Source organism: Carcharhinus amblyrhynchos, chromosome 6 (assembly GCF_965287045.1).
Source record: "Carcharhinus amblyrhynchos chromosome 6, sCarAmb.v2.hapA, whole genome shotgun sequence".
NCBI lineage: Eukaryota > Metazoa > Chordata > Chondrichthyes > Carcharhiniformes > Carcharhinidae > Carcharhinus > Carcharhinus amblyrhynchos.
Genome location: NC_137329.1, coordinates 49,287,537 through 49,307,241, shown reverse-complemented (window position 1 = coordinate 49,307,241; position 19,705 = coordinate 49,287,537). Strand labels below are relative to the sequence as shown.

The window sequence follows — 19,705 nt, the reverse complement described above, 5'->3', positions numbered from 1 at the left end:
TACTTACTACTTCCCCCAAGAATTCTCTTATAAGACATATCAATCTCTTCTGTTTTTAACTAGGCATTATTCCAGCTTCTGTTCCCATAAAATTCAAATTGAGGTTAAACCTCACCTGCCTTCCATACAGTCAATTATGAAGCTCGTTTTTTTTTAACCATACTCACATCACAGATCTATGTAACTGTAATTTACTTTGGCTAGCTTTGGTAAGCTGCAATTGACATGAGGTCTAAACTGCATTTAACTTTCCCAGCAATCACTCAGATAAATTGAAACCAGATAGTCTCTCTAAACTCTATCCATCTCCATGACAATATGGCCTGCTCTGGAACATCCTGTAACTTACCTTTTGGTTTAATTGTCCCTCATTTATCATTTCTTCTCTGATCTGAGTAATTAAATGAGTTTTACAACTCACCAGTATTGGCTGAATGTTTTTAAACTGATCAAGCTCCAACTCCCCAGACAAAATATCTCTCTAGAATATATTTCTTGCAAGGTTTGCAGACATTATAGTCAGAATTCTTCCAAAAAAAATTCTAAGTGTCGAATACATGTGAAAACTGGAGTAAATTGCGCTGGTTTTTATGGCGGGAATTTCAAAATGAATCTCCCACATTCTGTGCACTGTAGAGTGCACTAGCATGATTCACTAGCCTATTTCTATCCAGGAGGTCACTGTGCATGTGCTGATCTATCAGTGCCAAGATCAGCATATGCACAGTGGTACCATCTTGCTGGCCTTCCGATCGCTGGCCAGCCCTGCGATCCCTGCGAAGCTGGCCTTTCACCACCCCCCCAACATGATTGGCCCCCCAATCACGTTCGGCCCAGCTTCCAAGCCTCCCTCCCCTGCACCCTCGATTTCCCATGCCTCCCCCCACCACACCCTCTGGCATCCCTGACCACATCCTCTCCCCCCGCCCCCCCAGCAGGCAGACCACCCCCCCATCCATTGCAATGGCCAGCTCGGACTGCTGGCCTCCCTCCCTCCTCCCACCAATCCTTATGCACAGTGGCAATGGGATTCCCCACCCCTACCGATTGTCCCACCAGGCCCCACCCCCTTGGCACTGCCCCATGCCTGATGGCATGTGCCAAGGTACCCCTTGTGTATTGGCACTTTGCCCCCTTGGGTACTGTCAGGGGCACAGGCTGGCACTGGCACCTTTCCTCCCGCCTGACCCTCCAGGGTGCACCTGATTGCTGCTCCCTTCACTCCAGCAGGGTCGGGCCTTCAGCTCCCTGAAATTAGGGAGCGATAGTAATCTCTGCCGGAGTGAACCACTCTGGCGCGGGGGGCGGGGCAGGCAGGGTTGGGGGGGGAGGGTGGGGTCACTGTCTGTGTGGAATTTGCACATTTTCCCTGCGCCTGCGTGATTTTTATATTGGTCCACTTGACAGAAGGTGTTTGCAAGAATGGGGCTTTCACTTTGTCAGCAGGGGGACGGAATTTACATTGGCTTTTCCTACCGCATTTTTTCCTCTATTTCCATTCCAAATGTTGGAGTCACAGCCAATCCCGGCATTAAAGCCCCCCTGATGAATGATTCTCTTTTGTCCTTTTTGGATAACAGAGAGGACTTCATCAAGGTCAGATTGGGACTTCTCTTAACATCCTCAATCAATCAGCAACCAATCTGTTGGTACCTTTAAATAGCACTGCTGGGGAAGCCTTCCTGGTGCTGAATGCATTTTCAGATGTCTGCTTTTGAGAAAGCATTAGCTGGAGTGGCAAGGTGAAAAAAATGACAGTGCTAGCATGAGATCAGTGTCACATATTTCTGATGCATGATCCTTACATCTGCACAATCACTGTCACCAAAAGGGCTTCCAGTGCGGGCTGCACCTGAAGAGCGCCAATACTGCACAAATATCATTTTGGTACCAGAACAGTGCCTATAACATTATTTAGCCAAATTTTGTGGCACAGGGTAATGCCTACAATCATGTTCGGAATACCATGCTTAACCTTCATCAAGCTCAGATGAGAACTTTCCTAACTTAACCTGTTAAACCCGGTGAATGTTAAACATCCGTTAAACAGAGGTTGAACACTCACTACCCTTCCACTCCTTTTGACAATTCCTGTTTCCAAGAAAGTATCGTTAGTATCTCTATTATGGGGCGCACGGTGGCACAGTGGGTAGCACTGCTGCCTCTCAACACTAGGGACCCAGGTTCAATTCCAGCCTCGAGTTACTGTCTGTGTGGAGTTTGTACATTCTGCCTGCGTCTGCATGGGTTTCCTCTGGGTGCTCCAATTTCCTCCCAGTCCAAAGATGTGTGGGTTAGGTTGATTGGCCATGCTAAATTGACACTAGTGTCAGGGGATTAGCAGGGTAAATATGTGGGGTTACAGGAATAAGGCCTGGGTGGGATTGTGGTTCGTGCAGGTTTGATGGGCCAAATGGCCTCCTTCTGCACTGTAGGGATTCTATGACTCTTAAGATTTCATCCTGGGTGTTCGTTAGCATGCTGAGGTACATACCAGCTCGGTCTCTTGGCTTATTTTACTTCCCGTTCCACTGGTAACTGTAGGACTTACCTCTTTGCAAAGTAACAGGCCTTGAGATCCTTTCTTCAGCATCTTTTATATATCAAACTTACTTTGCTTATGAGTACCGTGCCACAGAGACCCCTCCTCCCAGCTTTTTTATATGTGGTGAAGGCACAGTCATCAGCTACAATAATCATCTCCACAGTGATTCCCTCTGCTTTTGTTTCCTCTAGAGCTAAGCCGAAATTTAGTCGATCTCCTGTGTAGTTCGTGACAATCAGTAGTACACCAGCTAGAGAAAGCAGAGATAAAATTTTGAGACATGTCATAGTGGTCTTATCTTATTCTTCTTAACATACTGGAATACCTGTATGTACTTAAAGTTCATAAGACAACAAAGAATACTGAGGGAAATGAGTGTGGAAATTGCGGAGGCATTGGCCATAAGTTTTCAATCTTTTCACACAGGGGTGGTCCAAGAGAATAGAGAATTGCAAACCTTACATCCTTGTTCAAAAAAAGTGTAAAAATAAATAACTTAGTGTTAGTGTTGGGGAAACTTCTGGAAATGATTATTCAGGATAGAATTAATAGTCACTTGGACAAATGGGAGTTAATTAAAAACAACAGCATGGATTTCTTAAGGAAAAATTGTGTTTAATTAACTTGATAGAATACTTGAAGAGGTAACAGAGAAGGCTGATGAGAGCAATGCTGCAGATGTGGTATATATGGACTTCCAAAAGGCATTTAATATGTCTTCTTAACAAACTTCTGAGCAATAACTCATGAAATAAAAGGGACAGCAGGACGATGGATAGAAATTGGCTGAATGACAGGAAACCGAGAATAGTGGTTAATAGATGTTTGTATTAGAGTTCCCCAGGGGTCAGTATTGGAACTCTTGTTTCTCCTGATATATATTAGTGACCCAGACCTTGAAATACATACATGGCACAGTTTCAGAATTTTCAGATATGAAATTTGGAAGCACTGCAAACTGTGAGGAAGATAGTGCAGAACTTCAAAAAGAGGGCAAGTTGGTGGAGTGGCAGGTGAGGGGCAGACGAAGTTCAATGCAGAGAAACGTGAAGGGATTAATTTTGGTTTGAAGAATATGAAGAGACAATATGAAATAAAGGTACAACTCTAAAGGGGGTGCAAGACAGAAGGAGCTAGGTATGTATGTGCGTAAGTCATTGAAGTTGGCAGGACAGGCAGGGAGAGCATGGTGCTTAACATTATCTTAAACTTTATTAATAATGGCACATGTTGAACCACTATAAGACACTAGTTTGGCCTCAGGTGGAATATTATGCCAAGTTCTGGATGCCACACTTTAGGAAGGATGTGAAGTCAGTGGAAAAAGAAGAAAAAATGAGAATGATTCCAGAAAAAAGGAACTTCAGTTATAAAGAAAAATTGGAAAAGTTGGGATTGTTTTCCTTGGATATTTGACAGAAGTATTCACTATCATAAGAGGTCTGATCAGAACTGATAGGGAGAAATTGTTTCCACGCATTAAAGGACCAGAACGAGAGAGCACAGAGTTAAAGAAATTGGCATAAGATGCAAAAGTGAAATGAGAAAAGAGTTTTCATGCAGGAGAGGTTAAGGTATGGAATACAGTAAATTATTCTTTCATAGGGCATAGGTGTTGCTGGCTAGGCATCATTTATTGCCCGTCCTTAACTGTCCTTGAGAAGATGGTGACGAACTACCCTCTTGAACTGCTGCAGGCTATTTGGTGTAGGCACACCCAAAATGCTATTAGGAAGGGAGTTCCAAGATTTTGATCCAGCGATAATATAGGAATGATGATGTAGTTCAAAGTCAGGTATAGCTTGGAGAGAACTTGCAGGTAGTGGTGTTTGCATGCAACTGCTGCCTTTGTCCTTCAAGGTGCTGGAGGTCACAGGTATTGAAGGTATGTTGGAGATAGGTTCATTTGAAGAATTCAAAGAAAATTATATTGTTATCTGAAAAGGAAGAACGTACAGAGTTTTGGGAAGAGGAAGAAGAAATGGCACCAAGCAATTGCTCATTTGGACAGTCTGTGCAACACAATGGGCTGAATGTCCTCCTTCTTTGTTGTAACGATTATATGATTCTGTGTGACACTGGTCAAAAGAAGATGAGGAAATAAAGATTGAGGGAGGAGATGACCTTGACTGTCATGATTCAAGTTGCCTATATTGCAGCAGAAGGCAAGATCCACAACTCCATCCATATTGAACCTGATCCCATGAAGCAAGTTCTCCTCTATCACTGCAAGATAAACATATTATGGGCTACAGCTATAGTTAGCGACACCTTATCGCAAACTTTAATTGCAAATTTTTGTGTGTATGTATGGCCAGTTTTTTGAATGCATGATATCTACTTTTGTTTTGCACAATTGCAATATTTGAAATGGATTAAGGACTGCACAGTATCTTCCTGCCTGCACTATGGTTGTGCACATGGTGATTCAGCAGCAACATTGCTGATTGCCATCCTGGCCTGCTTTCTTTAATTTTGTAACATTTCAAATAGGAAATACAATTAGGTCATTTCAAAACCAACTACATGCTGAGTGAATTCTTGGTTGTGGAGTAAAGACAAAATATTATAAGTGCTAGTATGAAAAATTGTTTACTTTGAAAAAATGCAACAGATATGGAGGAAATGGAGAATGGAATACAATCCTTACACAAGGATGGTTTGATGATGAGTAGTTAGTGTAGCTGAGGGAGTTGAAGGTTTTTAGTGAATATTGGGTAATAGTCACTGCCTGTGTTGAGCAATAAATGGGCCTTTCAGTAAGTTTGGAAAAATGGACCAGCAAGGTGGAGGGTGAGGGGAGAGGGAGAACAACCTTATGACAACTAAATTATATTATGTATTATAGTGATATTGTACATGTTTCTATTCTGCAAAGTATTCCATCCATATGTTAGAATAATGGTCATGTATTCCAATTGACAGAATATGACTAGTAGTATCCCAAAGTAGTCGCAAAAACCCTGTCTGCAGGTGCAGCAGGTGATCAAGAAGGCGAATGGAATGCTAGCCTTTATAGCGAGGGGGATAGAATATAAAAGCAGAGAGGTCTTGCTGCAACTGTACAGAGCACTGGTGAGGCCGCAGCTGGAGTACTGTGTGCAGTTTTGGTCGCCGCACTTGCACAAGGATATTTTGGCCTTGGAGGGAGTGCAGAGGAGCTTCACTAGGCTGATACCGGAATTGAGGGGGTTGGACTATGAAGAGAGACTAAATAGACTGGGTCTGTACTCGTTGGAGTTTAGAAGGATGAGGGGGGATCTTATAGAGACGTATAAGATAATGAAAGGGATGGATAGGGTAGAGGTAGAGAGATTTTTCCTGCTTAGGAAGGATAGCAGGACTAGAGGGCACAGCCTCAAGATAAGGGGGGGTGCAGTTTAGATCAGAGTTGAGGAGGAACTTCTTCACTCAAAGGGTGGTGAATCTCTGGAATTCTCTGCCCGTTGAAGTGGTGGAGGCTACCTCGCTAAATATATTTAAGTCACAGGTAGATAGGTTTTTGACAGACAAGGGAATTAAGGGTTATGGGGAGAAAGCGGGAAAGTGGAACTGGTCCACTTCAGATCAGCCATGATCTTATTGAATGGCGGAGCAGGCTCAAAGGGCTAGATGGCCTACTCCTGCTCCTATTTCTTATGTTCTTATGACATTAATAGATTAAGTAAGTGGGCAAAATTGTAGCAGATAAAAACTTTGGGAAGTGTGAAGACATCAATTTTGGACCCAAGAAAGATAGATTGTGATATTTTCTAAATGCAAATTGTGGATGAGCAGAGACACTATGGAGTTTGACTATAGAAATCACTAATAGCTGGTGGACAGGAAGAAAAAATAATTTAAAAGACTAACAGAATGTTGGCATTTATATAAATACAGCTGAATATAAAGTTATGTTATAACTGGTACAAATTCATGGTTAGACTCCAGCTAAATTACTGCGTTCATTTCTGGGAACCACACTTCCGGAACAGTACATTGGCCTTGGAATGAGAGCAGTACAGGTTCATCAGAAAGGGTTATATTATGAAGACAAATTGCATAAACTAGATTTGAATTTTTTTGAATCGTGAAGATTAAGGGGTAATCGAATTGAGGTTTTTGAGATGATTAGAGGATTTTCTAAGGTAAAGAGAAACAATTTCCTTTGGTGTCCAGAACAAGGGGCATAACTTTATAATTAGAGTTAGCCCTTCCAAAGGAGTTGGCAGAAAAATTTCTTCAATTTCATACAAATATTACCAGAAATCTGGAAGTCTCTCTGCTTGCAAAAGGTTGTTGAGCTAGCTCAGTTGAAACTTCCAAAACTGAGATTGATTGATTTGTTTGGCAGCTGTATTAAGAATCAAGGTGAGTAAATGGAGTAAACGAATGGATCAGCCATGATCTAACTGAATGGCTCATAGGTTCAAAGCAACTGTCTACTCCTGTACTTTTAACCTTAAATAACTATTTTTTTAAACAGAAACATTGAAAAGAATATTAACAAAGAGCAATGTTTCAGAAATGAAAATAAATTCAAATGTTATGTGAGAATTCCATTCCAGCCGGAAATCTGTTCATTGGAAATGATAGCCCCCAACAGAATCTCGGGGGCTGTAGTGTTCTGTTCTGTAGTTCTACATTTTCCATAAGGTCATACCTGCTCCTGCTCTGTCCATAATTCGGATTGCAGCTGAAATACTTGCAGGTGGTGGAGAAGTGAAGACATCTCCTGCAACAGCACCTGACAACATTCCTACTCCAACATATCCTGAAGAGAAGAGAAATGAACTTTAGAATGCTCTGACAGTTTCTATGCACCAATATACCTTGAAGAGTACACTTTTTTCCTCTAATTTTCTTTTCTCCAATCCTGAAGATGTTGACTCCTGATGGGGTATACTTTCATGTGTTTAAGTAAACTCCAAACATTTCCTAGATGTTCATCCTTCACATGTGAGCCAAAACAAAACATATCATGGGCACAGAAAGTATCAGTTGAGCCCTTACCCAAAATATCAAAGATGAGGAAATAGCTGAATGAACTGGGTAAAGCTGAAGTATGGGTAGTGAGAGAAAATGGTGAGGAGACAAAAAAATGTGGTATAACCATGAATGCTATTTTGAGATTTAAACAATGACTCCTGGGCACTTAAAATTATTCATACAGTTGTTAAAAATTAATCAGATTTACATGCCTTATCTGTGCTAGATTGGGGGCAAGTTTTAATGATACTGTGAGTGTACTAACTCCTAGATTTCTGCCCCCATTTCCACTGTATGAGAGTTTTATGGTCCTATGATTAGGGCGTGAACTGTGAGCCCACACAATCATGCCCTTGCCTACTATAATGTGGAAGTGGGCATTTTAGATCCCTCAATATTTTTGTGAATCAGGCCGGTTAGACTATGTGGTTCATGGCATCTCAGAGGAGTCAAAAACCTTGGGGAAAGGCTGTTGTGGATTTGGAAACCATTCAGTAAGTAGATATACAGGATCTTGCTTTCCCCTTCATTTTGGGGAGCTGCCCCTTTTACTTTGTCCTAATTTAATCTGAGTTTGTCTATTTGGTTTTACCTTGAAAGAGGACAAGATCTTGCTAACTTAAACTGTCATATTTAAAAGCTGGGTGATAAGTTAAATATGTCGTTAACACAGTGATCAGTTTAGGTCAGTTGGTTAGACAGTTGGTTAATGATGCACAGTGATGCCAATAGTGTGAGGTCAATTCCTGTAATGCCTGAGGTTATCCATGAAGACCTGCCTTCTCAACCTTGCCCCTCGCCTGAGATGTAGTGATCCTCAAGTTAAATCACTGCCATTCAGCTCTTCTCCTCAAAGGTGAGAGCAGTCTATGGTCATTTGGAACTATGGCCACTTATTTCATCACTTATAGAGTACATGTCCAGAGATTTGTTGAACCTTTGAAACACTCTTACAGTATTCACTATGAACTCATGAGCCTTATAATATTGAGATGTCTTTGCAATGCTAATGAAACTGTCAAAATAAACATAATCCTGTTTAATGCTCCTAAGTTTCCAAAATATATAGGCATTCAAAAACCACTTCAAAAACACATAGTCCTCTCAGAATCTTATAAAATTTTCAATAAAACAAAGTATAGACTCCCCTAAAGCTGTCTAAAACTTCCACAGAGACTAATCTATTTGCGCGGCTTAAAATTCAGCCAATCGCTTACAATGGGATTCCATCAGAGACCTGCATAAACAAAGACTCTACAGCAGAACACATTGTGATCATTGAAACTTGCTGATGGCAAACCTGGCAATCAGAATAGTCAGCCGTCAGTTGCGCAAGATGTCATCAGTTCAATTTGCTTCAAGGATTTCAACAGTGAGATAGAATTCTATTATGAATATTTGGAAGTGTTCTGATTCCCAGTTCCCACTCTAATGGGAAAGTCTGGATCTTAGTATCAGAAAGAATCAATACTTATCAGTAATAGTTTGCAATTTTATTCAAAAATGAAGGAAAATCCCTGAAACTTCTGAAACAATCTGCTGAAATAAATTATTTGGTATACATGTATTTTCCTGCCATGACAAAGCTATGTCATACTACATTTTCAGAATAACCACATGTCATTGACCTATTTTTGGGACTGTTTGAAATTGCTTAATGTTCTGAGGTTCTAGAAATTAGCTTTTGCTAATTTTCTTCATACTATCAGTAGTTGCATTAATCAACTAAGCTGCCAGTTTCTACTGCTTTATTTATGCATGGTTAGATATTCACATTTCCACAGTGTTTCAATACATTATTGAACTCCACTGTCTCTGTTCAATGGTCCACATCTGAAGACTGCCCAAATTTAGTTCCACTCCTATTGGTCTCAATGTAGCCAGCACATCTGACAGTAGCTTCTCCTCTCAATCTTAGACCCTTCCTTTTACTCAGTTATTTGTTACTCCTTGATGACATAAGACATATGCTTAGAAACTGTTTTCATATTAATGCTGCCAACTACCAGCTCTACCCCCTCATTATCCTCAACCCTTATGTCACCACTGTGAATTTAAATGACCTTATCTTACATAAATTACAGATAAACCAGAATTTTCTCTAGCCAAACAACAGGGACACTGAAGTCACCTGGTTCAGAGCCCCAACTCTCTGCTTCTCTCTATCAACACAGTCCTGGGTAAATCTAATCATTTGTATCTGTAGCCCATTCTGAATGCTAAGCTAAACTTCAAATCTCAGTGCCTATCCATCACCAAAACTGTTTACTCTAAGCTCTGTAACATTCATCCATATCTTACAGTGCATTTCTATTATATGCATATTCTTCCATGCTCCTTTCTTAGCAGCCCCCATCTGTGAAATATATCACTTCACAATGTTGACATCATGTTACCGCTGTTATCCTTCTGACAATTCTGCAAACCTGTATCCTCCTTTTTTCTGTTCATTCATGGGATGTGGGCATTGCTGACTAAGCCAATATCTATTTCTCACCCCTAATTGCCCTTCAGAAAATGGTGCTGAGTTATTTTCTGGAACTACTGCAATCCATTTGTGTAGGTAAATCCACATTGCTGTTAAGGAATGATTTTGACCCTGTGACAGTAAAAGAATGGCTATATATTTCCAAATCAGGGTGATAAGTGGATTGGGGAGATGGGGGGCATTTAGGCAGTGTGTTTTCTCGTGCCTGCTGCCCCTGTTCTTCTAGATGGTCCCTGCTTTGGGTTTGGAAGATGTTGTCAAAGGAGCCTTGGTGAGTTCCTGTAGTGTATCTTGCAGATGGTAACACTGCTGTCATTGTCTGTCAGTATGGAGGGAATGAATGTTGCCAAACAAGTGGACTGCTTTGTCCTGAACTGATTTCTTACTTTCCCACTTTGCCAAATAGCCTACATATATATATATATATAAATAGTGTGTTAGCAAGTATTAATGTTGAGCTCCCTTGTTCAACACAAAATAATCAATAAATATTCAAACTGTGGAAATCTGGAATAAAAATAGAAATACTGGAAATGGGTCTGGCAGCATCCTCATAAGACAATCATCTCTAAGCAGGAATCTGTCTAATGAATCTTTGGTGCACGCCCCACAAGGTTGCTGTATCCTTCCTTAGATAAGGACGCCAAAATTATACACACTGCTACAGGTGTGGTCTCACCAAGGCCCCATACACTAGGAGTAAGACTTTTTCACTTTTGGACTAAACCTTTTATAATAGTAATTGCTAACGTACCATTTGCTTTCCGAACTCATTGACTGTACATTCATGTTAATGTTCTGTAATTCATGTGCAAGGATACCCTGGCCTTTTTTATACCAACATTTTTCAGTCTTAAACCATTTAAACAAATATTCTGTTTTTCTATTTTTGTTTCCAAAGTGGATAACTTAATATTTCACCACATTATATTCCTTCTGTAATGTTCTTGCCCAGTCACGTAATCTGCCTATTTCCCTTCACAACCTCATTACAACCTTCTTAAAAATTATTTATCAACCTAACTCTATATCAATAGCAAACTTGGATACAGTAGGCTTCATTTCCTCATCTAAACCATTGAAATGGATTGTAAATAGCTAAAGTTGAAGCACTGATCCTTGTGGTACCTCATTAAACTCACTAGTTACAGTCTGGCAACCTGAAAATGGCACATTTAATATTTAGTGTTTATATTTTGTTCATTAGCCAATTTTCCATCCTGATATCATGTGACCTAATTTTGTGCAACAGCCTCTTATCATGAATCACAGAATCCCTACAGTGCAGAAGGTCATTCAGTCAATCGAGTCTGCACCACTATATGACAAAAAATATCTTACCCAGGACCTTTCCGCCATCCTATCCCTGACAAAAAAGGGACTTACCATGGCAAATCCACCTAACCCACATACCTTTGGATTGTGGGGGGAAGCCGGACTACTCAGAGGAAGCCCACGCAGATGCAGGGAGAATATGCTAACTCCACAAGGACAGTGACCCAAGGCCGGAATTGAACCCAGGTCCCCACTGCAAACCACTGCTGTGAATGCTTTTGGAAACTGCAAATTCACTATGGCCTGGATTCTCCAGCCATTCGCGGCGGAGGGATTCTCTGGTCCCATTGGTAGCACATTCCTGTCGTGGCAACCAGAGAATCCTGCCACCAGCAAATGGCACACTGCCTCCCATTGCCGAGAAACATACAGCTGGGAGCCTGGAAAATCCCATCTTACCTCAACTGGTTTCCCCTTAACTGTTCTTCTTGATTTGTCAAAAACATATGCCCATTCATAAATATACGTTGATTCTGTCTATTCATGTTATGATTCTCCAAGTGCTCTGTCATGTTTGTGTCACAAGGCCATGCCTGTTTATAAAATACGATTTTCAACTTTTATCTAACTGAAAATTTTCCAATTTGGAATGAGACAGAACAATCTACTTTAAAATACAAGGCCATCTCTTATCGTGAAAGTGCAGGTGAAAGAGGAAACAAGATATTCTTGGGGAAATATGAAGTGACAACATTTTCTGTAATTCAAAGATTCATCAAAATTCATCACTGTATAAGAAAGAGGTATTAAAATGCAATGTGCTGGCTATTTAAGCAATGGCTGCCACAGACAGCTTCACCCAAAACCCCTCAGAAACACACAATGGGTGAAGTTTAACAGATTTGGCTGCAGCCACTGCAAAGAGATTTGGAAGAAAAACTTCAGCACAAGAGACAGGCTGAATGCTCTGCTCCTCTCCTCCTCTCTATTTTGGTCCAAGTGCATGATCCAGTTCAGAGGCAAACTTGCTAGAAATCTACCAACAAACTAAGATCGCATAATATTTGCAACATCTTCTATATCTGATCGTATGAACGAAACCAGCTAAACATTTGAAATCTACGCCTCGAGGGCAATCAAAGGACACTTAATTGTATATTATTTTAACTTTTTATTGGACTATATAACTTCCCTTATCTCTGGTACCTGTTTTGCCAATTTAAAACAAACTACTTTAAAATTGGAGCTAGGTTAGAACGCAAATGACTGCATGAGGATCGAATGCCTTGTTTAGTGGTTAATAAAGTTGCTCTTTATTAAAGGAAACCTTGTTTGATTGGCTCCTTATTTCTCACTGCATAAATAGTTAAATATATTTTAATTTGGAAAAGGCATATCGTTGTGAAAAATAAAATTTAAACTTTGTTGTGACCAACCAAGGAGACTGAATAGAGGGGAGCCAGTTCAACCCTTCTCACATAACATAAGAACATAAGAAATAGGAGCAGGAGTAGGCCATCTAGCCCTTCGAGCCTGCCCCGCCATTCAATAAGATCATGGCTGATCTGTCTTGGCTCAGTTCCACATTCCCGCCCTCTCCCCATAACCCTTAATCCCTTTGCTTATCAAAAACCTAACAACCCGCGTCTTAAAAATATTTAGCGAGGCAGCCTCCACCACTTCAACGGGCAGAGAATTCCAGAGATTCACCACCCTTTGAGTGAAGAAGTTCCTCCTCAACTCCATTCTAAACCGCCTCCCCTTTATCTTGAGGCTGTGCCCCCTAGTCCTACTGTCATTTCTGAGCGGGAAGAGTCTCTCCACCTCTATCTTATCCATCCCATTCATCATCTTATACGTCTCAATGAGATCTCCCCTCATTCTTCTAAACTCTAACGAGTACAAGCCTAGTTTATTCAGCCTCTCCTCATAGCTCAACCCCCTCAACTCCGGTATCAGCCTAGTAAACCTCCTCTGCACTCCCTCCAAGGCCAAAATATCCTTGCGTAAGTGTGGCGACTAAAACTGCACACAGTACTCCAGCTGCGGCCTCACCAATGCCCTATACAGCCGCAGCAAGACCTCCCTACTTTTATATTCAATCCCCCTTGCTATGAAGGCCAGCATCCCATTCGCCTTCCTGACCACCTGCTGCACCTGCAGGCTGGGTTTTTGCGACTCATGCACAAGGACCCCGAGGTCCCTCTGCACCATCGCCTGCTGCAGTTTTTCGCCACGTAAGTAATAGTCCTTCCTACCATTATTCCTACCAAAGTGGACCACCTCGCACTTGCCAACATTAAATTTCATTTGCCAGTTCCTGGCCCATTCGCCCAGCCTATCTAGATCCTTCTGCAGACTCTCCACACCCTCCGCGCAATTTGCTGTTCCACCAATCTTCGTGTCATCAGCAAATTTCGACACCATACACTCGGTTCCCTCCTCCAGATCATCTATATAAATGGTAAATAGCTGAGGCCCCAGCACCGACCCCTGGGGCACTCCACTAGTCACCAACCGCCAATCCGAATAGCACCCATTAACCCCCACTCTCTACCTCCTATTTGACAACCAATCCTCTATCCAATCCTCTATACTTAGTCTTAACATACATCTTCCATAACAGATTCTAGCACTTTTCCTGTTATTTATGTCAAGCTAACTGGCCTACAGTTCTCTGTTTCCCCTCTTCCTCTTTTGAAGAGTGGATTTAAAATTGTTACCTTCCACTCAATGCAGACTGTACTAGAATCTAAGAAATTTTAGAAGATTAAAATCATTGTATTTCACTATCTCTCTCTCTTATACAACTCTTCTAAAACCCAAAGATACAGGCCAACTGACCTAGGGGACTTGTTAATTATAAGTCGCATGAGTTTCTCTATTTCTTTATAAACTATATCCCTAAATTCCTCATTTTCATGAAATCCCAAGTTTCCTGTAATATTTTTGTATTTTCCTATAGTCAAGACAGATTCAAAGTATCATTTTAATGTCTCTCCCATTTTCTCTTTCCCGTTATAATTTCTCTGACCTCTACCAGTAAAGAATACACCTTTAATTTTGCTAATCTCTTCCTTTTTATGTCCCTTGCTAGTTTGATATGAAATCAATTTTTTTTGTCCCTGTACTTTGTAAGATAGCACTGTGAATATTGTAACTTTCAGAACACAGATTGTTCCAATGCTTGTTACATTTGATTCTGCCAAGTGACAACGGACCCTCTTAATGCGCTTTGACTGATCACCCGTATCATTTCAAGGGTCAGTCAGCTTTAGTCAGAGAGAATCAGACACATGAGGTGAAGCTCCAGGCAGCTGAAGTGCTGCTGTTGACTCTGGAAAGCTTCAAGTACTGAGGGCAAGGAAGATGCTGGGGACAGCTGAAAATATAGTGGAAAGTTGATGATGCTGTGCTGTGGCTCACTGGGGAAATGGTAACCCTTTGGACCAGTCCTGTTCTGCTCGGTGTGCCTTAAGAACTGGAGTTGTGCTTCTGAGTTGGTGCTGGACTGCAGCTTCTGGAAGCCAGTGGAAGGATCTCAGAAGAGATTAAACTATCAGGAGGTGTGCAGTCATCGAGACAGTCTGTATTAGAGTGACTTTTGGAAGGAATGTCATGTGAGGGAGACAAGATTTTTTAAATGGAATTGTTTAACTCATGGTGGACATTGATGTCTAGGTGGGTTGCTGAGAAATTCATGGAATCTATCTTGGTTGATTCTGCCATTTATGTGTAGTGTGGTATGTTCAACCATAATTTGTCTGTTCTTTCACATATATCTCATGTTGATTCTAAATCTTAGAGTACAGTACAAATATTGCAAATTGTTTTATTTTTCTTACTTTGTATGGAGAATTTATTTTGTTTGTTTAAAAACCATGGAATCTTGGCTTGATTCTCTTAGTAAGCACCTAGAATCTCAAAATTTACCTACTTTGAACAAAAGTCTCTAACCAGATCACACCAAAAATGTGGGAGACTGGTTCAGGATCGTAACTTTCATAGTATATTTTCTCTCTAATCAATTTTGTGCTCATCATGTCAGAGAACTGGGGAATAGCTAGCTTCATACCTATACATAGGGGAAATAAGAATACAACCAGAAAGCTGTAGAATAGTCAATGTAACATTGGTCGTAGGAAAATAATGGAATCCTGACTCAAGTATAAATTAAAAACATCTAGAAACTAAAATAAAAATAATTTAAAAATTAACATATATTTCTTTTCAAATCTAATTAAAACCAGAATGGGTAAACAAGGGCAATGTAGCAGACGTAATTTATCTAGCTAGGTTTCTACGAGGCCTTTGATAAAGTACCACATAATGAAAAAGGGCAGAGCATGTGGAGTCAAGAGTCAGTTAGCAGAATGGATATTTGGTGGAGTGAATGGCAAAAAAAAGAGATTGGGGAAGAGGTAGGTAACAAAGTGGAAGATGCGAAGAAGTGGGGCCATACAAAGATCAGTATCATTGTTTTTCACAAATATATTAAGGATTTGGACTTCAGAAACAAAAACAAAAACACAATTCCGAAATATGAGCAAGACACCAAATTGGGAAGGAAAATCAACATTGAGAAGGACTGCAATAAACTGAAAGATATTACTAAACTTGAAGAATCAACATATGATTGGCAAATTAATTTTAACATAAGTGAATGCAATGTACTTTGGTAAGAAAAATGAAGCTACATATTACTTGGGAATTAAGAAGCTGCATAGAGTAGGAGAGCAAAAGGATCTGGACTACAAATATACAAATCATTAGATCTGGAGTTGAGGTGAATAATATATATATGTTTGTAAGTAAGCTAGGTAAGTATATGATGAAGGAGGGAATGGAAGATTATGCTGCTAGAATTAGATGAGAGGATGGGAAGAAGCTTAAATGGAGCACAAACACTGGACTGGTTAGACTTCACATATTTATGAATAACCACCCTCAGGTCTCTTTGTTTTTGTACTTCTTTTAGGTACTGTTCAGCAAAAATTGTCTCTTCTCATTCTTATTTCAAAATACATCACCTCATACTTTTCTGCATTGAGTTTTCATTTGCCATGTGTCCAACCACTCCACCTGCCTGACTATGTCCTTACTGTTTATTATTTTCAATACCTTATACCTTCAGTATTGAATTCGGGGGGGGGGGGGTGCCAATTGGGCTAATACACACATAACCATTGATTTAGGAACACTGACACTTTAGAATGAATGACCTTGGATTATGGGAACATAAGCCAGCCAGGGCTGTTGTCACAAAAGACAGCTCTACATAACTAACAAATATTTCTCATTTAAAACATGTATTTTGAATTTACAAGATGCATGCATTTTGCTTTTGGTTACATTTTGTGAAACTTCAGTCACTGGCAAAATACAGGGAGAAGGAAGAAATAATAAATTTACTGAAAGCAGTAACGTTATCACCACTGGTCGGGAACAAGATGGCTACCAATGCTAGCCTTACGAATAGGGTCAAACAACTTTGAGAGATAACGCAGGTGGCGAGCAGGGTTGGACGAGAGTCTTGTAGGTTCAATTTGGTGAGAATCATTCTCCCATTTCACTATCCAGCATTCCATATTGCTGGGCAACAGAAGGGAGGTAGCGTCCTAATTTTTATAACAAATGGTAGGCCATTAGGTCATGATGTGTATTTTTATTGGCTGGAATTAATGACAGGATGATTATTGACTGCATTAACGCTTACTGGATAATGCCTGCCGGAAAGGTAGGCAATATGATTTTGGGAATGTATAATTGCTTTCACAGGGGCCTTGTTCTTCAGACTGATATCCGGCTGCCCTCATTCTATACCTTGCGTGCAGGGCTTCCTCATATCACTCTCCCATTCAATTGTCTGGTTAAGTAAAGTCACATCTTCAACATCAGTACACTGCATTTTGAGTCTTTGTACTTCGCTTAAGTCTGAGCAAATACATAGCCTTGAGAGGAAAACCCCTTCTACAAGTACACTTGCAAATTTTGTGTCATTTGCAAATCTTGAAAACGAGCCCTGTATATTCAAGTCCAAGCCATGAATATATTTCAAGAGCAGTGATTGTGGCACTTAAACTTGAGGAACACCACTGGATACCAGCCACCAGTCTGAAAAAAAACAACTGTTTTCACTCCCTTAGCACTTTAGTATAGTTAACAGGCTTAATGTGTGGTGTAATATTAACATAATTTGAAAGTCCTTTTGAAAGTCTACATACACATCAACTGCACTATCCTCATCGACTCTCTCCATTACTTCATCAAAAAATCTGAACCAAAGGATCTTTGACATTCACAAAGTCAGATGACTCCTTTGGGGATTTTTCATAAAGCACCTGTCCCTTAATGTTTAAGAATCTTGAGTGTGGGACTAGGCCAAAACCTTCTGACTCAGTGGTCAAAGCATTACCAATAGAATAAACTAAACAGTGCTCTACCCAGAAACCTATGATCTATGGTTAGCTAAAAAATCTGCGAGAAATCCACTGGAATCAAGCTTGATCATTGTTACCTGCTTGAGCAGGCTCATGTCCTGATCCTCCTCCACAAAGCAAGGCCACTTTCCCTTTGATGTTCTTTAGGTCAGACCTGATTACTACGCGATGTCCCTGTAGCAGTTCCATTCCTACATTGCAGGCCACGAGTCCATCCAATGCATCATCAACACAATTGTGTACAGAGTTTATCAGCTTCTTTGAACGCTGCAGCAAAAACATAATTTAATATTCCTCTCAATAAAACGAAAATCAGTTTATTGATCACTTTAAAATATGTTTTGGGGCTCACAGTGTATCTTAGAATCACAGACTGTGATTTAGTCTGTTATGTCTGTGGTGACTCTCTACAAGAGTACCTCAGAAATTTCACTCTGCTGCCCTTTGTCTATTACCTGGCATTTTTTTCACTTCAGGTGTTTTATCCAATTGCCTTTCAAAAACTACAATTGAACTGCCTCCACCACACTCCAGGCAGCACATTCCGGATCCTAACCATTCACAGCAGAGTAAGTTTTCTTCTTTGTGTCATTATGGTTCTTTTGCCTATCACTTCAAATCAGCATCAGTTTCTCAACCCTTCCATCAGAACATCCAGCTTTTCCAAGCTAGCCACATAACTGAATTCTCTCATCCCTGGAATCATTCTCATAAATCTTTTCAGCACCCTCCCTCAGGTTTTCACATTCTACAGTGTAATGTCCTTTAGGGAAGGAAATCTGTCATCCTTCCTGGTCTCGTCTACATGTGACTCAAGATCCACAGCAATGTGGTTGACTCTTGAATGCCTTCAGGGGTGGGCAATAAATGCTGGCCCTGCCAGCATACCACATCCCAATTCCAATTAAGACCAAACCAGTGTTTTATAAAGGTTTATTATAACTTCCTTGTTTTGTGTTCTATGGTCAGAATTTGCAAGATGGCAGGGGCTAAGCCGAAGCGTGGGCAGGCAGGCCCAATGCCATTTCATGCTCTGAGTGTTGACTGGCAGAAGGCAGGGCTTTCACCCATCACCAAGTGAAAGTCTGCCTTGGATCTCTCTTGTCATTCCAGGAATAGTGCTGTAGTGGCCAGAAGAGACACTGCAGTTAGTTGCTGGAACAAAGTGCTGGGCACCAGAGAACAGGTAAGTGCCAGAGGTTGGGGTTGGGGGATATCGGGGAAGTCGTGAGGGGGGAGGTTGAGATCTCGGGTGATGGTTCAGATAGAGATCCAGGCCCTCCTGCTCTCGACAAAATCGCAACCAGCTCGGGGTGGGTGGGATCCTGGAGGAAGTCCCATCCAAACTCTCCTTACTCTTCCTCACTCTCCAACAGTCACAGTTTTAACTAGAAAATGTAATATTTTAAAATAAACACTGTGCATTTAGGTGTCCTTCGTAAAGCACCTCAGAACCACTGACTGCTTCTGAAGTGTTGTTATATGGCAAGATATATATTATACGTCCATCTGGATGCTCGAACTCCCTGATCTTTATCAAATTGCACCATAAGTTCTTCTTCATCACCTGAACAGGCAAATGGGGCCTCACTTTACCACTTCCCCTAATAAGCAGAACCTCAGAAAATGCAGCACTTCTTCTGGACAGCATTGAAATATGAGCTGCATATGTCCTTGAGTCCTTTTTAACAAAACTGTCAATGGATTGTGAATATTGCGAGTGAACAATTACTGCCCCGTTGTAACGTAGAGATTAACACTGTGTTTGATTGGGAGTTTCACAAATTCAATCTAATAACAGTGAAGAACAGCAATGCAGTTCCAGGTTAGGACGGTTTGTAACTTGGAGGGGAACTTTCATTTTCCATGCTCCTGCTACCTTTGCTCTTCTAGGTAGTAGAGGTCATAGATTTGGAAGGTGCTGTTTAAGAAGTCTTGGCGAGTTGGTGCTGTGCATCTTGTAGATGATACACATTTATTACCTCTGTG

At 40.8% G+C, this 19,705-nt stretch overlaps 1 protein-coding gene across 1 annotated transcript in view; it reads right to left on the bottom strand.

The window, feature by feature from the left end:
* The window catches only part of LOC145343913 (triokinase/FMN cyclase-like), an 88,041-nt gene extending 70,043 nt beyond the window's left edge, over positions 1-17,998 (bottom strand). Inside the window, exons 1-3 of the mRNA XM_080190432.1 lie at positions 17,794-17,998; positions 7,188-7,298; positions 2,614-2,795 (exon numbers count right to left, since the gene is read on the bottom strand). Coding sequence (XP_080046558.1) covers positions 2,614-2,795; positions 7,188-7,298; positions 17,794-17,998 — 498 coding nt within the window. The remainder of the gene's footprint in view (positions 1-2,613; positions 2,796-7,187; positions 7,299-17,793) is intronic.
* Between the last annotated feature and the right edge of the window lie 1,707 nt (positions 17,999-19,705).